Source organism: Mastacembelus armatus, chromosome 6 (genome assembly GCF_900324485.2).
Source record: "Mastacembelus armatus chromosome 6, fMasArm1.2, whole genome shotgun sequence".
NCBI classification, from domain to species: domain Eukaryota; kingdom Metazoa; phylum Chordata; class Actinopteri; order Synbranchiformes; family Mastacembelidae; genus Mastacembelus; species Mastacembelus armatus.
In genome coordinates, this window is record NC_046638.1 from 12,268,142 (window position 1) to 12,288,676 (window position 20,535).

At 37.9% G+C, this 20,535-nt stretch overlaps 1 protein-coding gene across 1 annotated transcript in view; it reads right to left on the reverse strand.

Moving 5' to 3' along the window:
- LOC113132990 (NT-3 growth factor receptor-like) overlaps window positions 1-20,535 on the reverse strand; it is a 168,795-nt gene that overhangs the window by 88,199 nt on the left and 60,061 nt on the right. The window contains exon 4 of the mRNA XM_026311483.1: window positions 16,169-16,240. Within this exon, the coding sequence (XP_026167268.1) occupies window positions 16,169-16,240 (72 nt within the window). The remainder of the gene's footprint in view (window positions 1-16,168; window positions 16,241-20,535) is intronic.

A 20,535-nucleotide genomic window follows, 5' to 3' on the forward strand; every position in this document is an offset into this window, starting at 1 on the left:
TCGTGTGGGCACCCGAAGTTGCTCCTGGTGGCTGTTCCATTGGTGTGTGAATATGTGTACAAATGGGTGAACAGGCAAAAAGTGTTAACCACTCCAAGTGTGAATGAGTGAATAGAAAAGCAGTATAAGAGTCAATTTACCAAGTCATTTTAATCTGTAATAAACAGAAGTTTACTCCTGTAGTGTAAAAATTATTCTTTAATTTGGATTTTGTTTATTATCAATCAAGTCTGTTTAAGATGTGCATTTTTTTCTTGTTTGAATGAAATGTTTAAATGCTGATTTTACTGTTTATATAATCAGTGTGTAATCATTTGATGTAGCTACTTGTTGTTATGAACTAGGTTTTAAAAAAATGAAGTAGCACCACAGAAATATCTTGGGTCTAGACTCGATAAGGTGGATGATGAGTAAAACACACACATTCAATTTGACGTGAAAACAATGGCATTGCATGTGTTTTTCCTTCAACGATAATGGGTCTCTAACCTCCATCCATCCATCCATATTCCTAACCAGGTTCATGGGGGATCTGCTGCAGCCTATCTCAGCTCTCTTTGGGTGAAAGGCAGGGGTACACCCTGGACAGATGGGACTCTAACCTTCCAAAGTGTTTTCCTTACTAGTAGTAGTAGTCAGTTAGTGTAATACCTGAGTTCAGGATACTTACCATAACTCTTTATTTAGCGTTTGAGTTCACAGTAGTGTTTCCTTGGTCCTCATCTCAACTCAGTGAAATCAATTGTTTGTTCTAAGTTAACTGCACAGTTAAATTCATTCACACCCATTTCGTTAAACATAACACATTTCTCTGATTGTTTTTCTTTTCCATTTTACAGTTATAAAAGTAAGTATGAGCTAACATCGTTCGATCTTACACAGGAAAAATTACACTCACTAAAGAATAGTAATCAAAAACACAGCAAATTCTGGTCTTCCTGTAAATCCTCTTGCGAGCAGGAGTTTCCTGAACCCAGTAATTATTTCTGTACAAATTCATTTGGACTTTTAACATGCAATCAGAATTTCTTCCTGGCTTTGCATGCATGTTTTGACTCAGCTTCGTTTTACCTTTTCCCCTCCCGCTTTCTAGCACTTCATGCATCATCCCTCTGTTGGATTTTCTCTGTTAGTGAGGCTACAGCATAAACTCATATAATTTATACCTCAAATAATTTATATCTAAAATTGTGGGGGGGCTACAAGTGTAAACAGCCCAGTGTAATTGAGTTATTACAAATATAAAGAAAATAAATCTTCATATAGAAGTTGGTATTTAAACATAAACCCTATAGTTAGTTAATATATAATATATAATAATATATAATATATAATATATAACTAACTAGTTAGTTAATATATATATATATATATATATATATATTAACTAACATATATTAAGTAACATGCTGCTCTCAAAACTATCAACTGGTGATTCATTCACCATTATACTTGTTTTTATGTGTCACCCTGAAAACAAAACCTAATTAAAGTAGTTTAATTGGGGGATTCTTTAAGGCCTTAAAATCACATTCTTATCCACAGGTGATCCAAATTTATCTGACCATAAACAACAAACATAATCTTTGCTCCTCTGACACAAACTTAATTAACTTCCTCATCTACCTGGTCAATAAATTACTTATTCCACTTTGTAGTTCAGATAACTACTCTCTCATCATTACAGAAAACATAACCTCTCATTAAATTTGTGGGGACAGATAGACAAAATAGATGTGGGAGACGGGAGTGAAAGACTAGGAAATGTTTACCTTTCCCAATTAATTTATGGTGCTCCTGTTGAATATTTTTTGTGTCACTTTTATTGGATAGTCTTTAGCAGTGTCAGAATGTGCAGTGCATAAACTGTGAGCCAAATGATTTGTGTTTTGTAGGTCTTTAAATCACACATTCAGTGATTGATACTGGAGCTCAAGTACAACATCACTTAATCAATAAAACCTGAAAACAAATAATATCTGTACTATTTGAGCGCCATAAATAACTAGTTTATACAACCTTAAACCTAAAACAATGAACTTTATGAGATGAAATGAGATAAGATAAACTTTATTCATCCCTGAAGGGAAATTCAGGTAGTCTTGTAGTTAATTTGTCAGTCAGTAGTGAGAATAGTTAGTAGTCAGTTGTCATCTGACATTGGCTAAAGTGTTGGAGAGCCTGATGGCAGTGGGGATGAAGGGGCTCCTGTATTGTTTAGTCCTGCAGCACAGTGAGGTGAGTTGTCCACAGATGTTGACTGGATAAGGTTTAGACCTTTGAAAATCTATTACCATCTCCTTGGTTTTAGAGGTGTAAGAGAGTTTTTGTGACTCCAGTCAGTTTTATCAGACCCCTGTACTCTTGTACTTTATTTAGCAGATTTTCAAACAAAAAGTAGAAAACAGGTACAATAGACTGAGAAACAGTGCGGAAATGCTATCTAAAGTATAAGCAAAATTTCATCTGCTGGGGAGCACATGAATGTGCAGGGCAAATACCAAGACAAACTGCCTGTTAAATCTGGACATTTTTTCAAATCAATTTTATTTTAAGTGGACATTATGGTAACATTTTGTCCATATCCATATTCAGGGGATGACAAACATAGTCATGAAAAATGTTTTGGTGAAGCTGAAGTTGACCAAATTTGATTTGCACTACAGCTACAGTTTTATGCTGAGACTTCATGTAGTGTGGCCTGATGTTTATTAGGGGATCCCAACTTTAGGTTCAGGTGTGCACTGATGAACCACTAATGTGCTCACATTATTAAAATTAACATGTTAACAGCTGGATGTTTGATGTTGAAGTGTGCTGACAGGAGACAGAATCTGTGCTTTAGGGAAAGGACCTGTGCCTTAATGTAGACCAGCTGTACACTCAGTTTGCAGCATGTAGCTTACAACTGATAGCTAAACTAAACTAACAAACGAATCCTGCAGTAATGAAGCCAGTCTTGTTCAGTTTGTGTTTAAATAGTTTTAGAGAGCTGCTGTTTCAACTATATGATCATTTTAAAAGATGTAGTTTGTGTAGCTTTTGAATTATATTGTGTTGTACTGACAGGCATTTCTGTTATTTTGTTCACTCCAATCCTATCCATGAGGATAGGCTAAATAACAGAAACATCAATGGAATGGTGTCATCCTTCTGTTCTGTTATGTTTTGTAGCATTAATATTAAGATTGGTTTCTTAATTCAGAAATGACATATTACAAGTTATTACAGTGAAATTTCAATTGGATGTTAGAACATAGAACTTGATGCCTCCTATTCTACATATCCAAGATGGCCTCACACACACCCCTGTGTCTGTTTGCTCTGATCTGCTCTGTGATCCAGGTGTGATTTTAATGTGTTTTTAAGTGTCCATGTGTTTAATGTGCTTTGTTGTTGCTTAAGGCTGAAACTTTTTAATGGATACTCAAGTGGGCAGTTGAGAAAATAAGTAGACTGTTGAAGGATTACTGGTGTGTCATACTACTGCTACTGTTTTTCACCCTTGGCTGTCACTTCTAGCACTAGCTCCAGTTTTTGGCCTTGACTGCTAATTTTCACCACTAGCTTGGGCACCAGCTTTGACCCTTCTCATCATCAGAACCAACCCCAGCCTTAACCTTCACTGCTAGCTTCCACCAGCTGTTTGGACACTTGCTTTGGTCTACACTAGTGTGTTCCACAAAGATCAGCTCCTGCCTCAGCCTACATTGCTAGCTTCCACAACTAGGACCAGCTTCAGTCTTAGCCTATACTGCTAGTTGGCCTGTAGTGCTAGCTTTGGCCTACACTGCTAGCTTCCACCACCAGGACCGGCTTCAGCCTTGACCTACATGGCTAGCTCCCACTACAAGAGGCTCCAGCCTTGACTTGCACTGCTAGCTTGGGCCTACACTGATAGCCTCCACAACCAGGACAGGCTCCAGTCTTGGTCTACACTGCTAGCTTCCACCAAACCAGCTCCAGATTTGCCTTTTATTGTCAGCCTCCACAAAGCTGTGTTTTTCGTCGGCTTCAGAGTGAATACAGCACTTTTCATGTGTTTGCTTTCTATGGTTATCATTTACCACGAGGATAGTAAACTTTGTATGAATACAACTAACTTCTCAATTAGCCATACCTATTCTTAGTCAAGTGGAACTGTTCAGATGGGTAGTAACTATGGAGACTTTCAACTTATTTTCATGATACACAAAACCTATATACAGCAGCAGTCATAAGTCTTCAGATTTAAAATTAATAATATTTTCCATCTTTTTATAATCATCCTTCATTAAAGACAAATATGAAATGTTAAATTCCATATTTACCTGCTGTGAGTGATATGTAAATCTGAGTGTCATCTGCATAGTCATGGTACTGAGTTATGAGTTTTGGTAATGAGCATATAACTCAGTATCTGGCCTCTCCACCAACAGCTTCCAGCCCTTTACTATTGATGAAGTTCACAAAGAACTTGAAATTCTTGATATTAAAAAGAGAAAAAGAATATGGTCCAGGTCTTATAGATTCCTTTTTTTTTTTTTTAAATACAGCTGACTTATAGCAGAACCCCTTACATATACAATACAATTACAATAACATTTTTAATATTACTTTGTCTGAACATGGAAATTCCTAAAATCTGGAAATCTGCTTTTGTATTTCCATTTTTTTTCCATCCATTTCCATATTTAAACTACTTTTTTAAATAACTACAGACCAGTTTCAAAAATGTCTATTTTATCTAAAATCTTACAAAGTCTGATTAATAAACAACTAAGGATTTTTTAGATTCACATACACAGTTTTAACCACATATCAATCAGGATACAGGAAAAAACATAGCACTTTTACAGCAGCATTAAAGATTGTAAACAACATTTGTTCTGCCCTTGACAGAAAGCAACAATGTCCTTCTATTTTCATTGATGTGTCAAAAGCATTTGACTCAGTAGATCATCTTATACTGAAACAGCGTCTTAGGCTCTTGGAGCAAGCAGTCGATTGGGTTTCTGACTACCTTTCTGACAGAACTCAAAGTGTTAAATGTGAAAATCTCTGGTCAGATGTTCTGCCAGTTACTAGAGGTGTGTCACAAGGCTCTATTCTTGGCCCACTCCTTTTCACTATGTAATAAATAATGTGGGGCTTGATGTTACAAATGCAAATTGTCGTTTTTATGCTGATGACATGGTTATTTATTCTTTTGCATCAACGCTTGTTGAAAGCTGCAAACTACTTACAGTGACTTTCAACATTTTTAATACTTTCTCTGAATTGAAATTCTCTTAATGCAAACAAAACCAAAGTTATGTTGTTCTCTAAAGTAAGACGCTGCAGAATTTTCCTCCACGGTCTTCTCGGTTTGCTCCCTTCATAACTGAGTGTATATCGTCAGCAGAAGTCTGATGGACATTGCACTCTTAGAACATCTATACACTGACTGTTCCCAGTGTCAGGGCAGAGAGTGGAAAAATGTCTTTCCACTGTTGTGCTCCTTCAGATTGGAACAGTTTACAGAGAACCTTAAAACTCCAAAATCTTGCCTCTTTGTTTCATTTTAACTCTATTTTGAAGGACCTGGAGATGCAGTCACTAACCTGCCTTTGCTTCTACACATCATTCAGAGATATTGAATTCCTTTAGTTGCTTCATCTTTTTTATTCTCTTTAATGTTGGTGTGTTATTGTAACTTGTATGAAATGTCTTATCTATGGGTTGTGTTGCTGCTGCTGTCTTGGCCAGGACTCCCTTGAAAAAGAGATCAGTGAATCTCAATGGGACTTTCCTGGTTAAATAAAGGTTAAATGAAAAAAATTAAAATTCAATGTGTTTTGCCACTGCTGATTTTACGTTAATCTTGCACTATTCATTTCTAGTCTGTGTCATAGTGAAAGTGATATAGAAACAAAACAAGTCCAGCCAAGTTGGACTTTTACATAAATATGACCAGAGTGCTTATTTAGACACAAGACCAGCTAAGTAAGGGGATGCATGTCTGAAAGAGGCTTTAAAGAAAAACACTTCCATCTAGTTGCATATCTTAGAAAGCATTAGATGTGATAGCAAATGAAGAAGCTAAAGACAATGCCTTGCCATTTACATCTATGTTATAACATAATGCTTGTTAGCATGTTATTAAAAGACTGATATGTGAAGTGTATAAATATGACAGCAGTTGACTGAGGTAATTTTCAATTTCAGAGAAATCCATGGAGCATACAATAGGAAAGGCAAGTTTATTTATATAGCACAATTCATACACAGAGTAATTCAAAGTGTTTTACAGAAATAAAAGTCAAGTTAAAAGTACATATGTAAAAATCAAGAAACAGCAAATATTAGAAAATTAACTTGAAATAAAATTAAAGGAGAATGATACCATACAAAGCTCAAAAGAGCTCACACCCATACATTCTTTCACCTGCAGTCACACTGTGAAGTGCAGACCTATTTTGAGCCAGAATACATCCTTGATGGCATGATAACTCATTTACAAAGAGATGCTGTACGCTCCAGTGCATGTGTAGCAAATAAAGTAATCGCTATTTGAACTTTGTGTGGATGTTTGTGATAAGGCTTTATTTGGCCAGTCCGTGGACTACACCTGTACCAGAAGACTTTGATACACAACATGAATCAAGCACAGCCTCACCTTAAGGACTGATGTGTCTGGAAAACATTTTGAATTTTTAGATTTGGGTATGATTGTCTACACTGACACTGAAAGATGTATGCACGTAACATAATAGGTGGACTCAACAGAGCTGCTTTTTGGAGTATTTTGTCAAATAGTTTCTAAACCAAGCTGACATTCTTCCAGCCCAAGCTTCTCTGAGCATCTAACACGCATAAGTACACAGTCTCATCTAAATGCAGTGCAAACCGAGGTGTTGCTGTTTTTTTATCAGATAGGAACAAATATAGATGTTGAATGCATAAATCATCTTTCTGTGTTTCGAATCCATTCAGCCACATCCACACCATCTGAATTTTATGCATATTTTATTGATATCTCAAAACAAGTAGATATACACTGAGGAAAAGGTTTGTTTGTCATATGTTTGGAACTAGAACTGGTAAACTGTCCAGAATGTACCCCTGCCTTTCACCTGAAGAGTGCTGGGATAGTCTTCAGCAGATCCCCGTGACACTAGTAAGGAATACGCGAGTATAGGTAATGGATGGATGTCTGGAACTATAATTATTTAAGTCAAATTCTAATTTGTCTGACTTCACACTTTTGACATATTGTATTGGAGTTGCTGCCTGACTGTTTTTCAATCTAACATCCCACTGTGTCATAATATCAAGTTTATTGCATGTGATGATGGATTTTGCATGTTGTACGGTATGTAATATAAACTGTGTCACTGGACAGTCTTTGCTGAATTTGTGTGTGTGTCACTTGCTTAAACTGAGACTGTTTGTGGAGGAAGTGTGCAGAGCATATGTGGGTGGTTTTTGTTTTCCATTAGGCTCATCATGGTGTTGAGTCAGTCATTGACAGTATTGCTGTGCAACAACAGTGAATGACTATCTATAACCAGGAGCCATAGCTGGACCAACAGGGGTGATTATGGGATGAGTAAAGGGAAATATGTGCTTTACTAACGCAAATAAATCACACTGGGCATGACCAGTGTGATCCCTTAAGCAAGGTCCTTAACACTACTAGCCTACAAGATGAGCGATATAAACACAGGAGTGATACCGGCTCGGACGTCGCCTGGGTCAACGAGGTCCACTAGGGAACCAGGGCAACCTGATGAGAAATGGGCTATTGGAACACGACACTCATGGACGAGGGCTGAGAGTAGAGAACTGTTGGAATGCTACTACATGAGTAACCACAGGGAGAGGGGTTACATGAAGAGGATGTGGAACCCATAGAAACTTTGAAACAAACCATCTAGACTAGCACCGAAACAACTAGTCGCTCAGTGTTCCAACATCCGCTAACAGCATCTGCTATCACAACTAGAGATTGAAGAGATACAACACAAATGCTGCGGCAAGGGGGAGCCAGGACACGAGGTCAGGGGGAAAACAATAACATCCCCAACCAAGATTGGGTACCAAGCCCCAATAACAAACCCCCACACACTCAAGACATGAGCAGCTGACCTGAGATTGAAGGTCATGAGTAAGATGGACACCTGGAACCTCTGCTGCCGGTTACCAAGCCTAAGTGAAGTACCCTCAGAAAGTCTACTAGAAGCTGTAAATGCAGCATTATGAACAATCCCCACTGAGACCAACAGACTGATATACATCACGGCAACAGTGATCCTTGAGATGCTTGGTCACAAGACAAACAAGCCACTAAGGAGCAGTATCCTGCATGGAGAAGGAGGTTGGAGACAAAAATAAGGGCAACACAGAGAGATGTTAGCCAACTATCAGAACTGCAGAGAGGTGGGATGAAGAAAGAGTTGGGTAACAAGTACAACAACAAGCTGTCCATACCAGAGGCCCTGGAGACTGCCAAGCAATAACTCACAACCTTGGTTCAGGTCAGTTCATATTAGAGCAATATCTTTGTGTGCTTTTTACTTCTCTAAGTTATTTCTGCCTGATTTCTCTGTGATGGAGGAAAAGACTTAAACTGGCCTAATGAGACTGACGTTAGGTGCTGTCTGGCGTTTTTCTCATGTTTTCTTCTGTGTTATGTCATCAGCTAACCATAACACTCCATCTATGATAAAATGTACATCAAATTTTATTGGAGCAGCAAGAGAATCACAAAGCTGTTGTTAAGTGCTGTGTTACCATAACAACTACTCATCTATTCTCTATTCATAATGACATGGGAAACAAAAATCAATGTCACTTTTTTGGACACATATTTTTTGTTTTATTTTTATTCTTCATGCAACAGTTCATTAGTTCTTTTTACAGCTGGATTTTTTGTGCCATAGTACATATAGTATTGAAAATGGCTAACCTGGAGCACAATGTAGCAGAACCATCTGAAACAAACAATTAACCCAGGATTGAATCTACCGATCTACACAACACATGAAGTGTAATGTCCCAATTTACTAATAATTAAAAAGGAAATGTTTTGTAATTTTTAGAAGCTGTCCTGAAGAAATACTATTTATGTCCAACCATCCATCCATCATCTATACCTGCTTATTCCTGTTTAGGATCATGGGGATCTGCTGGAGCCTAAGTTTTAAGATTTTAAGTGTTTAAAACAACACTCACACAATGTGTGTTTGCCAAACTCTCAGTCAGGTAGGGTAGATGGATTTTTTGTTCAATTCACTTAATTCATTCTAAATTTAACTTAATAATAAATTAATAAATACAATGAAATTAAAACAAACCTGTTCAATTCCACAGAGTAACAGCAGTCTTCTCTTATATGGTGTGTAAGGGCATGGTGCCCTGTACATGGTACCTTGCAGTCCAGTATGGATGCATAGTAGAACAGATCAGTCTTTATTCTGACTTAATATACTATTACTGCTATAAAAAAGAATCATTTAAAAATAAATTCTCTGTAAAAGTTCAGTAGACCACACACAGACTGTGGTGGACACATGATTCACAGCAGAGCCTGACATTAAATATGTTTCTCCTGACTAACTATTAAGTTATAAAGACTAAATACAAAAATAAAAATCAACTTTGCACATTTGTGTAAAGGCATTTAAATATTTAAAACTCTAGTTACATTTTTGAAACACAGGAAGAAAGACTGGTAACAATTCACTTTGTGTTTATACAAACAGTTGCAACAGTAGGTATAGTTCAGGGCTGTAGGTCCCCTGTTGGTTTTTTTTTAAAAAAAAACATGAACATTTTTTTATTTTCATTTATATTGTGGAAAAAAAGAGCTCATAAGAAATTGTTCTATGTACTTTATATTTTTTCAACATAACCAGAAATGTGGGTCCACTGTTAGTAGGTTTCCAATGATAGACCACTGTTGCTCCAGTAGACATTTATGTGTGTGTCTTACACTGCACAGTGCTGAAAATAGCCCCAGCAGCCTGAACCAACTCATAGCTTGAAATATCACACTATTAGCAACCCAGCAGCCCTGCTTTAAATATCCTAGCCAGAATAGCTGGCAGCACCTTCACAGGCTCATGTTGGCAGAACATGTTATAACACACAAGCAGTGCAGTTCTGTCTAATTACCCACAGTTGGAGTCACATCAAAAACTGACATTCCTGAAATATCACTGGTTCCTGTGAACCACTAAATACCTGAACCAGGTAGAATCTTTCTGCAGGTTTAAACACAGCATGTTTCCAAAACAATACATAAAGCAGTAGTCTGTAGAAGGTTTTATTATTGCGTCACCCTTTACCAAATATTAAATTCAATGACATTTGCAGTATTGCATGTACAGTATGTATTTGTTTTTAGAACCATTATTACATTATGTTCAAAATTATGTTAGGTGCTTTAGGTCTGCTCACTTTAATTCATTAATTTTATGTTAGCATTAAACTATATGCTAACATAATATGCTGTTAACAACTCATTATAATTATTTTATGATAAAATACTAATACTTTAGTTGTGATGGCATATTTTTCAGTTGTGATAGAAATGCTTTGGTTGTGAGTGCATGTTAATTTTTTGCCATATCTGAATTTGGAAATATGAGGGTGTCGATGATGCTGAGTATTTCAGTATTGAATATCACATTAATGAAGCTATTAAAATGAGAACAACAGAAAACATCTCAGGCTTTCAAGTTAACATGTCCAGCATATCTGTCAGCCTGGATATGTTACTCCTATGTAAGAACGTAGGTGAAAGTTTAATATGGTGCTGAGTCATGAAGAGACTTATACACAAGCAGTGCTGTTTTAAAGTCCATTCTCTGAGCGACAGGAAGCCAGTGGAGAGATCTGAGATCAGGAGTAATGTGGTTGTACTTCCTGGTTCCCAAGCAGCAGCATTCTGAAAATACTGTACCTGTGAGCATTACAATTTTCTAATCTGCTGGAGATAATTGCATGGGTGTGCCTGGTTTAGCCATGTTCCCTTTGATTCTGGCAATGCTTTTGAGATGGCAAAATGCTCATGATGTAATTGATTTAATGTGGCTGTTAAAATTCAAGTCTGAGTCAATGATTACCCCTAAATTTCTAACCTGATTTTTAGATTACAGAGTAAGAGACTCTTTGTTTCTGTGGCCAAAAGATGATTACTTTAGTCTTGTCTCTGTTTAGTATTAGAAAGTTGTTTTGCATCTACACAGTGACACAGTGAATCCACTGGTCCATATTCACCTGCTGTGAATGAAATGTAAATCTGAGTGCCATCTGCGTAGTTTTGGTTCAATTCTGCTGGGATATCTTCCCAGGCTTTCTGTAGATGTTGCCAAAGCTGTTGTGCATTTGTTGGTTGGATGCTTCAACCCTACAATCTAATTTATCCCAGAGAAGTTCTATGGAATTGAGGTTAGGTAACTGAGGAGGCCATACCATGATTGATAACACTCCATCCTTCTCTTTCTAATGAATTACTTCATAACCTGGATCTGTGTCTGTGTTTGTTGTCTTGCTGCAGGACACACACCCACACACACACACACACACATATTCCATTAGTATATCCACTTGTTAAGTGCATGTTCACATAAGAATGAGATATTGTATACCCCACCTTCTGTTCCCTGTTCATTGCGTTGCGGTTACTGAGCAGTTCATGAATCTATCTCACAGCTGACACATAAATACACACAATTGTACATTAAAACCTAGAGGCAGTATTTGGAGTGTAGAGGTAGTTAGTCCAGACTAATATAAAACTATACTTGTGGGAAATGAAACAAATGTGTCTTGTGTTCAGTTCAGTCTTTGGGTAGGCTACCCAGTAGGGTAGGGACAGTTGGTGCTCAGTCCTGTAAATTTTATATACACTCTTGAGGCAGTATGTCATGGAAGTAGTTGTGCATGTACTATGACCACATGAGCTCTTCGGAAGTATAGGGTGGATGGGTTGGTCAACAAGTCCGTAATTTTGACATAAAAGACCACTGTTCACATCATGTCTCCAAGACTGGTTTTGTTTAAAGATGATCACAAGGTGGACAGCACAGTGGCTGAGTGGTTAGTGTTGCCCCACAGCATGAAGGGTTCGGTCCGCAACCTGTTAGGGACCTTTCTATGTGGAGTTTGCATGTACTCCCAGTACTTGTGTGGGTTTCCTCCCACAGTCCAAAAACGTGTATGTCAGGTTGATTGGATTGTCCATAGGAGTGAATGTGAGTGTGTGAGGTTGTTTGTCTTTCTGTGGCCTTGCGATGGACTGGTGACCTGTCCAGGGTGTTCTTTTCCAGGGTGCCTTCCACCCAAAAAGAGCTAGGATAGGCTCCAGCAGATCCCTGTGACCCTGGTTAGGAATAAGTGGGTATAGATAATGGATGGATGGATGATCACAAGGTTTACCTTTACCTTTACCCTATACTAGACAAGTGGCAAGTTAAAGGACAAACCAACACAATGTGTCTTAGAAAGGTTTTGGACCACTATGTGCTGCAAGAACAGCTTTAGTGCACCTTAGCACTAATTTTGTGGATTACGGTGTCTTGCCCAAGTGCACTTCAACATGTATTCAAGAGGATTCAATTTATTTTTTATTTGTATACCAAATCACAATACAATCATCTCAAGGCACTTTATAATGATGGAACAGCTGACCCTGTGATTAGCTGAAAAAAAAAAACTCTTGAGCCACAGCTGCACTGTTTATGACCTGAAATCACAGGACAGAATGTTGAATTATGTGTCATGACATAACACAACTGTGGCCCTGCAATGGACTGGTGACCTGTCCAGGGTGTACCAAGAGAGCTGGGATAGGCTCCAGCAGATCCCCGTGACCTTGGATAGGAATAAGCGGGTATAGAAAATGGATGGATAATGGACATAACATGACATAAAAGCATATGGCATGATCTAATAGGATATGATGCAATGAAAGGATAACAATCAATCCAGTTTTCCTTCCACATTGTCATCTCTGAACATTGCAAAATAAAAACCATTTTGATACCACTTAATTTGGGCTTTTCTTAGATTCACTTTATTCTTTGTTGATCCTATCTCTTGAAGTCAGTCCATATTCTGATGAATAAGACCTACACTGTGCATTTCATCATGCTGTAATCCAACTACAGTCTCAACCACATCTTTGCAGTAAAAGCTGCCCACCCTCTGTCTCTGCCTCTGATGCTCCTCATGGTTCCCTGGCATCATGCCCAAGCATAAAAATCATTTCAGCCCAGTGCATTCTGTTGCTGTTCTCACTGACTGTTTGAAAAAGCACTAATTTAGACCATGAATGCTGAAAAGTAGAAAAAGACAGCACATTTTAACAAGCCACTGTGATATTCACAGAATAAAGCATTTATGTTGCTTCAGTTTAGTCTAGACATCATTTTCGATGCTAGCTTCTACAGACATCCATCCATTTTCTATACCCGCTTAGTCCTTAACCAAGGTCACGCGGATCTACTGGAGCCTATCCCAGCTCTTTTTGGGTGGAAGGCAGGGGTACACCCTGGACAGGTCCCCAGTCCATCACAGGGCCACATATAGACACACAAAGACAAACAACCACACACACTCACTCCTATGGGCAATTTAGAGTCACCAATCAACCTGACATACATGTTTTTGGACTGTGGGAGGAAACCAGAGTACCTGGAGAAAACCCATGCAAGCACAGGGAAAACATGCAAACTCCACACAGAAAGGCTGGGTTGCGAACCCACGACCTTGTTGCTGTGAGGCAACAGTGCTAACCACTCATATAGCATATGCTAACTTATATGAGATGAAATGTTGAAAAAAGAATATTAACAGAAGCAGAAGTGCTATTGTTCTGACCAGAGACCCGCTATGCATTGTGATACCAGGACATACTACTCAGCAACATGAAATGCTATCATAAGTTAATTATCAATAAAAACACAATGACCATGACTGTGATGACCCTCTCCCCTGCCTTAGGGGATCATCTGATTGACGGACTGCACCTGAGAGATGGGAGAGGTTAAGGGTATAAATTACTTCACCCTTGACAGAATGTGGGTATGGCCTGGCTGATGAGAAGCATGGCTCTCATTTGTTAGTTTATTCTTGGTTTTCACCCAGACATCACTCCATTCATCCATACAGACATCAGACTGATGAAGCTGCTCAGATGAGTACTGAAACGTTTCGACCTAAAAACTGGAAGTCCCTCTGCCATGACTCAACCTCTAGATTCATCCATACATGCTTTACACACTGAAGCTTTACATATTGCCACATGCATGCTGACTGTTGTGCACAAGTAAATAAGTTGATAACTTTTGATCTATGTGTGTGGGGACTCCCTTCTTTGTTGCAAACCTGAGTAAAATTGGTAAGAATAAACTCACAACAGCAACGTTATTTTCAAACTTTGAAATTAGGACACAATAATCACAAGATGACAAGACAATGCATTTCCCTGGAAGCTTTGAAATGTAAATGAAGAGTAGCATGTATCCTAACTGAGAATTTCTATGGCCACTAGGGACAAGTAAGGATATCCTCATCCTTTGTATTTTCATGTTTGATATAAAGACTTGCTATCATGAACATGAACAACAAGTTATTATTGGTGTTGTTTCGATAATGACTTACTGACTCAGGTGTGTTAAACTAGACCCACTGATGGACTTTATGATATGAGCTGAAATGTCAGTGGATATAAATCCATTAATAACATATATAAAAATGCATACATGTTGCCACCTGGTATTTCAAGGCCTTAAAATACCATACTGCATTATCTAATTCAGGAGGTCACTAAGATAGTAAAGGAGTGCCAGTGTTAATTTTGGGAAATGTCTGTGGAGGATTACTGAACAGTATTACTGTTTAAAGTCACTGTTATTCAGATTTACTGTTGGAAAATCACAGAGCTCTGCTACAAGTGAGGGTGTCGATGATGCTGAGTATTTTAGTACTGAATATTACATTAATGAAGCTATTAAAATGAGAACAACAGAAAACATCTCAGGCTTTCAAGTTAGCATGTCCAGCATATCTGTCTGTCTGGATATGTTACTCCTGTGTAAGAAGGTAGGTGGAACTTTAATATGTCTGTCTAGCATGGCCTCATGCATCTCTGACATGGTTTGTTCTGGAAAGAATTATGATCTGACAATAATTAGAGATAAAAATGAAGACAGTGTTCTGTTGGTGTTTTTTTTCTAATGAATCAATTTCAATTAAATCCTAACATAATGTAATTTAGTCAGAGTCAAGAGGATCAGTTGAACATGCAAAAATGTGCATGCCATTTACAGGAAACAAATAAGTTCAACAAATAAATGCACAATTACTCAAACACTTATGTGCAACTCATCACCTCAGTTTATTATGTATTCCTCCGGATGGGATGTCACTTTGAGACATACATACAATACAGACACTTGATTAACTTGATAATGTGGTCCATTTAATTGCTATAAAGTTAGTTTTATCTTATTTTGCAGTTGAACAAATAAACAACTGGATGAGAATGTAGTGATTGTAGTCTACAAGCTCCACAACACAAAACGCACTGATCTCTTCTTTGTGTTTGAACAAATGCTCCCTTCTGGGCTCTGACTTCAGATCAACCATCTATTAACACTGTTCTATTTTTAGATTCAGCCCTGAAGAGAATCTCTATTGATCCTCCTAAGCTGCTTTTTAAACTCTGTGCTGATACACAAGACCTTTTGATTACATATGATATATACTCTACTAACACCCCCTCATTTCTGTGCCGTACCTAAGAGTAACCACAATTACAGTTGCGGCAAACTGTGAGTCCACACAGAAAAAAAACAAGTTGTGTCTTGAGCCACCCACATACAGGTCAACATGCCTTGCGTGATTTACTGCACCACTACTTCACTCACTTTCTCAGCTCACAGGTTTTTAAATAAACCAGAAATTGGAAAAATCTGCAGCATTTTATATATTTTCAGGTAAGAGGAATCTTTAAGATAAAGAAGTTTTTTTACGATAACTTAAGCTCATTTAAGTTTTTGTCAGTGAGTGAACCACTCTGGTCTGACCAAGGTAATTTTCTTGTTGCTATATAACATTTACCATCAGCAACAGTGACTGGAGAACAGTGTGGGGCATGATGGTGGCAGCTGTAATTTAAATACAAGGGTAAACTTACAGTTCGAAGAGCTGCAGTTGTTCAAAGATCTGCCAGGACAGTGTGGTCAACATGGGGTTCTTCGACAGGTTTCTGGGGGAGAGAATGAGATGGAGAGGTCAGACAGATGTCAGAACTTTAACTTCAAAATTACAGGAGCTTGCTTGGAGATGTTAGTTTTTGGTGTTTATTGATACGTATATTTGACCAATAAAAGTTCAAAGAAAAACGTAGTGCACTGCCTTGACTTCTCTTCCTCTGCAAACACTGTTCTTTTAGCTAATTCTTTTGAGGTTCTTTTCACTATGCTCTTGCCTCTTACCATCCACATACCCAGGTAAATATCAAACGAAGATCTTCCTGTTACGGTTTTGTTTTGTTTCAGCTAAATAACAGTGATAGAATATCATACAATACATAAATACTACTATGTGTAAAAGTTCATGGAATAATCGGCTGTGCGTACAATCTCTGATAAGATTAAATTTATTCACTTCACCACTTGAATCCTTTTAAAATCCTAATTCTAACTTTTGTGTAGATGTAATTTTATATGTTTGAGATTTTGGATTATAAGTGCAGGCATTAAGGTTTGCATCCCTGTGACATCATTAACAAAGCATGTTATAATGTCACCATCAGGCAGACTTAACAAAACAAGAAATCACACACGTCTGACACACACAGACCTGCGGGGAATTGTACAGTGACAGGAACACACAGCTACAAAACCACATGGGCATTAAAATTTGTACACAGTCATGTCTCATTCCCTCATAACCACTTCTCCTTTGCAGTGCCACACAACACAAACACAGGTGTCTATCTCCATGGCAACATAAAACCATCTATGAAGAGGCTCTCAGGCTGCTGTCTGGGGGAAGGGAACCCAAACCACCTCAATATTATCCAAACTAAAATAATGAAAGCCTCCTGCTGTGTGTGTGTGTGTGTGTGCGTGCGTGCGTGCGTGTGTGTGTGTGTGTGTGTGTCATACCTGTGTTGTTACTAAACAACCTTATATTTCCTACTAGATTTGACAGTTTGATTACATTACACAGACTCCAGCTCCTGGTTATATGTATATGCAGTGAATATGCAATGTACCTACATGCTCCACTGTCACATTGCTGCTGAGCTAGTCATCTCATCAGTTATGTTGTTGATTCGATTATTACTGTCTTGAAGAATCTCCAAAGACTATCTGGGGACCTTCAATTTGAAAAGTGTACTCCAGAAAAACACCATGAGTTTTTCCATAATGTTGAAGTCTCCTCCAAGTCTGTACTATGTTGCAGAGACAATGTAGGGAAGTCGGAAAGTGCTGCGAGATGGATACATGAGTGCACTAACCTTTCGTGGCCTACTACATTGTGATCATGACTTTTTAACATAAGGTCACTAGAATAAATAAGTTGTGATCACAAAATAACAGGTTGATATTTAGAGAAAATCAGATCATTAACATGGGTTTGTTTACCAAAAATCAAAACTTAGATGTTAGCAACCATAACACACTTTCAGCTTTTGTGTTTGGGGTTTTGTTTTTCGTCCACAGAACAGTCAATTGTCTTGTCATCCTCCTGGAAAAGAAAGTCCCAGTAGGGTGACTACTTCTACTTCGAGAAAATCATCAGTTTCCAGGTCACGGTGAATTAAAAGCTGCAAACTGAAAATAAAGTAAAAAAATATCAGGTTAGTGCTGATTAGTTTTTTGTCATTGTTTTTTCTCATGACAGGAACTTTTTAAATCATTTCCACACATGGACACATATTTAATTGGAGCAGAAGCTGCAATATTCTTTTCCATTAGTGCTTTTGTTTGGTGACACACAACTGGAGCAGTTAAAACTGATTGCTGTCGTTTTCAGCTGAGAGGTTAGAGAGGGGAGCTGGACTGGTGCGAGACAAGGGACAGACAGAAATAGAAAACCAGAGAGTAAAAAAAGCTTAAACAAGTAGAGGGAGGAAAGGAAGACAAAGAGAGGGAGATGTATGGTGAGGATGAAAAAAGAGACTCATGGGACAACAGCAAAAAAAACACATTCCTTCCAGAGTCACCTTCAAACTTGTTCAAGAGGAGAGTAGCAGATAATAAGCACGCACACACAAACAGTGACAAATTGTCTCACAACATTAGTACATCATGGGGACACAAGGAGGAATGTCCTCTCTGTGTCTGGGGAATGAAATAATTCTTTGATTGCATCTGACTCAGTGAAAGAGACCTGGAACACTGCAGTGTCTCAGTTTCGATATTATATAGTACTTACACTAGACTATATTTTTCTTTACATGCAGCTCATAGATACACACAGCTGTACAGAGTTATTTAAGACTGTTTAAGCTCATTGGTTTGATTTTACCACCCAAGGTTCAGTCTGTCTGCTCTCATCAACAATATTAGCAAGAGTCATATAAATTTCATTCAGGCATCTATGATGAAGTAAGACTTAATTTCAGTTGCCATCCTCTGAATGTGGCTTATTAAACAGTGCCATAACTTCATTTTCACATCTCTTGATTAAAATGAAAACACAAGAGTTCCATTTGGTGTGTGGGAGTGATAAGCATGTCTGTGGTAAGTCACACAATCCTCTGGAACAGGAACAAGCCAGAGAAAAAAAAAAATTCATTAGCCCACGCATCTATTACAAACAACTGGAATGCAATGACTGTGATAACATTCATAGATCCAGTGTGTTATTTCCAAAACATTTGTTAATTTGTTCTTAGGCTGACTACAATCAGATTGACTATAAACATATGACTGAATTTAATAACTTGAGCAAGGTAGACGTGCGCATCTGCACTCAGGTTTTCTTCCTTGTCTCAGAAACATTTCAGCACATTAAGAAATGAACATGCCAATGTAAGATTCCAATCCTGGTTGATTTTGTGACATCTGTGTTTACTGGTGGTTAAAACAAGTGTGTTTTATCCTGTCAGAAGCACAACAGAAACTGGTTTTTCAGCACAGCCAGGCAAACTGTGGAAAGAGATTATTCAACACCATGTTGTTTTAAATAAAAAAGGCACTGAAGGCAGAAGATATTTAACAACGTCAAAGTGTTTTCTGACCAAAGAGGACTCACTAGATGCTTTCCATCTCAATGCGTCTCTGATGAAATCATTCCTGCATGATGTCTACATGTTGTACTTATTTGCTCAAACCCTACTAACAAATGGCTACAAGTAAATACTGAGTGCAGTTGTTGATGATGTGATGTAACATAAGTCCTGTAATATAACTACAGCTGGGCTTATAGTGCCTAAGAGCCCAAGCAATCTCCAAGCCATCAAAGAGCCCCTATAACCCAAAGAGCATGTGAGTCATTGTTTAACAGGTTTGTAGTTAGTGTCAGTAGATCCCTCAGCTGGGCAGGTGTTAGGAATATGATTTGCATAGCTAAAGTAGTGTTAGAAACATTAGAGCTGTCTTTGATGCTTGTCAAATGGAGAAGGCTGCTGTCCATGGTGCTGACACTCAGTTATTGTGTGCAATATGAGTGGCGCTGCAGTGGACCTCTGGTGCAGGAGTATTTTTGAACCTTTATGTTTTGCAATTAAGTGGTCATTGGATTATTATGAAGATAATTACAAATAATTCTAATGGAACCATGAATGTCTTAATAATAAATCCTGCAATAGCATTAGCTGATTGGCATGAGTGGTTTCATTCTTGCTAGCGTCTGACTAGTAACATCATACAGGCATTTGACACCATTTACTTACCCTTCTTTTGCTGTTTCCTTCACATTAACACCATTTTCTGCTGCAACTCCTTTAACCACTCCAAACTCATCCTTATGTACTCAGCTGTTGCTGTTGTTGAGTGTTAGTTTGCATTTGGGGGCAGTGAGCTGTACCAGCAGAATCCCTGTTGTTCTTTATATTTCTGTGGGAGTTCACTCAGTTCAACCAAGAGATCCTTTTTCAGCAAGTAGCTCTTTGCCATAAAGACTCAACTCTTTAACATAGGTGTGTCTGAATAAAGTGGCTGTATATAAGACACAGTAACACTTTGGCAGCAAATCATTGTTTTCATTATCTACAAATCTTGTGGTTACCTGATCAGCAGTCCAAAGCAAATAATCAGTTTACTGATCATACATTAATTAAAAATTAACACAAAACTGTTTCTAATTCATTTTCTGCTATATCTCCTTTCAGATGGTGTGTCGTTTTGCTCAGTTGCCTCCTCGTGCCAATACTAAGCAAGTTCAATAAAAATCTGTTAAGATTATTATTATTATGTAATTATTATTTTTTAGCATGATTTGCATGTGAAGAAGAAAAGTGAAGCCAATATTTGTGCTGATGCCAGCTGGTCAGATGTGAATTAGATTTTGGATGCAGTTCTCTTTATTGAAAAGCTGGTCAGATGC